This window comes from Vigna angularis, chromosome 6, assembly GCF_016808095.1.
Source record: "Vigna angularis cultivar LongXiaoDou No.4 chromosome 6, ASM1680809v1, whole genome shotgun sequence".
Classification (NCBI taxonomy): Eukaryota; Viridiplantae; Streptophyta; class Magnoliopsida; order Fabales; family Fabaceae; genus Vigna; species Vigna angularis.
Genome location: NC_068975.1, coordinates 35,525,203 through 35,529,553, shown reverse-complemented (window position 1 = coordinate 35,529,553; position 4,351 = coordinate 35,525,203). Strand labels below are relative to the sequence as shown.

Below are 4,351 nucleotides of genomic sequence, written 5' to 3'. Positions count from 1 at the left end.
GTAATTTTAAGATATCTCAAATTATACAATTTAAAAATATAAAATTATTCAATTTGAAATGGAAAATTTATATTTTGATTATACATATATATTGTTAAGTTGTGAAAGTGATGCCAAATATATGAAATAGAAAGACGATTTGGAGGTCACTGAGACAATAAAAGTGTGATTTAAATTGCTAATTGACTATTGAGAAAGTGAGCACAAGTTGGATAAACTACCTTCTCTTCACTCACCCCTTTATAGCTTGAGTCACATCAATGACAATTTTATAGCAGAGCAAAGATAACACGCTTCTTATTAACTTTATAAATTAAAAGGTAATAGAAAGGTTAAGATTCGATATTGAAACACCAAAAAAATTATATGCTCTAAGTCAACATTAGAAATGGTCCACCAAGCAACCAATTTGTGATCCTTTCATAAATTTTGTAACCCACACATATAACTTCAATCACTTTCTCTTCAAATTTTCATTCAATGATATTCAGATTAAATGCTATGCTCCTTCGTCATAGTTTCAAATTTACCACTTTAGTATTCAACAAATTGCAATAGGTCATGTTTATGTAACAGTTACAATGAGTTAGTGTCGTGCAGGGTTCAATTAGGTAATCCATATTTTATTTCAAGACTTTTTCTATGATTATTGTATTTATTTTTGTTTGAGTATTCTTTAAGACGGTTAGGTTTCAGATTGAACTTCTTAAACTTTTTAAAATTGTTATAGATAGGCCTATACATATAATTTAAAATTCGCATAAGTTTTCATTCTCTGTAGTAAGTATCTATGCATGAATATAATTATAACTATATTACCATAATAAAAAAAACATTTCATTATCAAAATATAAAGAATGTAGTGAAGTATGTAAATAAAAATAATTAGTTTTTTAACTATATGACGACTGGTTAACTAAGAATCAAACGGTTAACTATCCAGTGAAAAAATATTAAGCAATCTAGAACAATCATTAATTGATAATTATTCTGAACAATAATAATTATAAATAAGCAATTAAGAAGAATAATAATCATTGATTAAAAATTAATAAAAATAATATTGATCATTAATAAGTTAGACAAAACAGTAAATTTATTGTAATATTTATAAATATATGTTTTAATGGAAGACCTGGTAATTAATTCTTATTACTACTCTTTATTATAAAATTAGTATATTAACTTGGATAATTGAAGACATCAGATAACTATAACTTTAGGTGAAGGATCTCAACGTTTTATCCAAAACAATTTTCATTAATATTAAAATTATACACCGAAAATAATTTCAATTTTTGTTTTATAATGACTCATTAGGAATAGTTTATTATCTGTCGAAAAAAAAATTGGTTGATGAAGTGCAAAGGGTAGAAGAGATAAAAAAAATTGTGTAAAAAAAAAACATAGAAAATTAATCCAACGATTAATTGCTATAAATATTTCTTCTATCTCAAGATTAAAACCCACGCCCATTAAATTATCATACACATTCAGTAAGTCAAATAAAAAACAATAAAGTGCATACTTCCAACAATCAAATTCTTAACATTTCTTAATTACTTTCGACAGCCTAATAACTTGCTGATATGAAAAAGCACATAAATAGTATATTGCTGGCTCTCACGCCACCTAACATGTTTAATCTGTCACAAATTAATAAAATCATATATGGATCATTATTAATATTTTTTATAATTCAAGATGATTCGAAAGTTATATATATTAGATAATAAAAAGTAACATGAACAATTTTTTTAGGGTAAAAGTAATGTTATAATCTCTTATATAAATTTATTTAATTATCATTCTTAATCTTTTTTCAATTTAGAAAATAGTATAGAATAAAATAGGTGAAAATTTCTAAAATGGTATGATTATAAAATGGCTGTACAATTAAATAGTCACCGATAAACTACTCACTTGAAGGATGTCTGGTAGTGAAGGAAGGATATTTAAAAAGATAATTGGAATTCATAAATATATCTTTTGATTATTTTGTTGTTGTAGTATTATAATATGGGATATAATTAAGACAGTAACGAGAACCTTAATGAGCACAAGACACACGGTACGAGGCCATATATAGTAAGTGAAAACCCTAGCGTAAACCTCGGATGAACAGCGCAATTAAGGATCACGCATGGCTTTTATTCAAACATTTTTTGAATCCGACCTAACGTGAAGCTCACTTGTGAAACTCTATTTTGATCCCTCCAATGGTGACATGCCCCTTCCCAAACTTGGGCACCAAAGTCACCAACACATGCTCATCATCTTCAGCTCCCAAATCCTCCAATAACTCACTTATCCCAAGCCTCAAGTTCGTCTTCATCTTCCTGTGTTTGTGCTTGTGCTTATGAGCCACACTCACAAAGCTCCCTGCAAACTCAGCCTTACTTGGCCCACCTGCCACATCGTCTTCGTCGTTAATATACACATCAAACTTCACACCCACATCCCTCTCAAACTCAATCCCTTCTATCACCAGCACCTCCTCCTCCTCTTCCTTTTCCTTCTCTTTCCTACCTCTCTTTGGTCTCTTCACCATGCTGCTCACACTCGAATCCAAAACCACGGGAAACTTAGTTGTTTTGGAAGTCTCAGCAGCCAGTGCTGCACCACCACCAAAACTCATTGCAACTGCTCTTCGCAGACGCGGTGTTGGTTTAGCTTCTAACCACGGAACGTCAACGTCTTGGTACACATATCCAAGCTTTCTAGTATCAAGACAATCTTTCACCTTCACACGAATTAGGTTTTTGTTCTCGTCGTAGAAAAGAAACCCAGATTCCAACCAATCGGGGTCTGTGATATCACTTCTCTTTCCTCCAAGGGTTTTCCATACGGACCACATCCTATCCACATTAGCGTGGTGAGAAAAGAAAACAGGATCTCTTGCTGCAGAATAGAGAGTCCCCATGTCCTCCAAGTTAGGTTGCGTGTTATCACCGGTCCATACATGAACAGGACCGTGCGGAATGTTTTCCACAGTGCCACCACCGGGATCACTGTCCTCTCCTGCACGATAAGCGCCACCGAAGAAGAGCGTCGGAGTCTTTGAACTCGACACGACTTGCCGGTACATGGTGGTGAGATTGGTAGATATTTGCTGTTGAGTTGAGCCTTTGTCTTCCACCCCGTTATAGTCAAGGTCAACGAGTTTTGGTGGTTTATGGTTTAGGTTTCGGAGGGAGTCATAAAGTGGGGACTTGGGATTAGTGTAGATGGCAGGGATTGGCATGCCATTGGGGGAATCCCAGTTCCAAAATGGAAGGGCAAAATTTGGGTCAAGATCCTTGATCAAGCTTCCCAAGATTTTCTCATAGAAATAGAGGTACCAACGGTGAAAGGGGAAAAAGAGCCAAGAGCCGTGAACTTGGAGATCAAGGTCAGGGAACCCAACTTGGTGATATGCACCATCACAATAAGCACAGTGGATGTTTGCCTGTTGGGTGAAATTGCGTGGATCGTTGAGAGGCAAGGCTTTCATGCGACGAAGGGCTTCTTCGTAGTTGCGGAGGTAAGTGGCGTCAACCAAATGAGCAGCGGGTCTAACCTTAACTTGGGTGTTCTTCGGAAATGCGAAGTCTATGATGTTTGAGGAAATTGGGGGGCAACAGTTGGTCGGTTTGGCACCAGAGGGAAGGTCAGGTGGACCACATTTGATTAACTCTGGTGGTGAGATAGGAGCTGCAAGGGACAATGTGTCGCTGCTAAGGGTACCATAAAGGCTTCCCATGCCAATCAGTACGTTTCTTCTGTCGAACACCAAGGCCTCTTCTTTCTGGTTTTCTGGGTCACCATCACCACCCTTTGTAGCTTTGCATGACACTCTTAACTTTGAAACTTTTGGGACCCTGAAATTCTGATTTCTGAATAAGGTAACGGAAGAAGAGTGGTTTGAAATGGAAAAGTGTGGAGAATATAGAGAAGCCATGAATACAGGTAGATCAATTTTATTGTGCACTTAGAGCTTGGGAAATCCCTCTCGTTTTATAACTAAGTTATGCAGACTATTCTCTTCTCTTTCGTGATCAAAATAGGATAAATATATTGAAGATTAACGTGGCGTCAGTTAATAATCACGTGGATGGAGATCAACTCGTATTATTTTTTATTATCTTTCTAGTAATTTCCATTGCCGTGCGAGTCACTATTATCTTCCCTCACGAATCCATAAACAAATTAATAAACAATAACGATGATGGCCAAACTTTACTATGAGGTATAATAAATACTCCTATTTGTATTTTTTTTATTAGTGTTTTGCACATGGTCAGAAATTTTGGATCCTCTGCATGATCAATCTCAAGACACCCATTTTCCATTAAATAGTATGCAAACATCA

The 4,351-nt window shown here is 35.0% G+C and overlaps 1 protein-coding gene across 1 annotated transcript; it reads right to left on the bottom strand.

The window, feature by feature from the left end:
• Positions 1 to 1,967: 1,967 nt before the first annotated feature.
• Positions 1,968 to 4,054, bottom strand: LOC108341695 (polyphenol oxidase, chloroplastic). Its single transcript, XM_017579346.2, has one exon. The coding sequence runs from the start codon at positions 3,938 to 3,940 to the stop codon at positions 2,189 to 2,191; it is 1,752 nt and encodes a 583-aa protein (XP_017434835.1). The 5' UTR covers positions 3,941 to 4,054; the 3' UTR covers positions 1,968 to 2,188.
• Positions 4,055 to 4,351: the final 297 nt, after the last annotated feature.

Coding starts and splice junctions, on each gene's coding strand:
- LOC108341695 (XM_017579346.2), bottom strand. CDS start 3,940: ATGGCTTCTCTATATTCTCCACACTTTTCCATTTCAAACCACTCTTCT.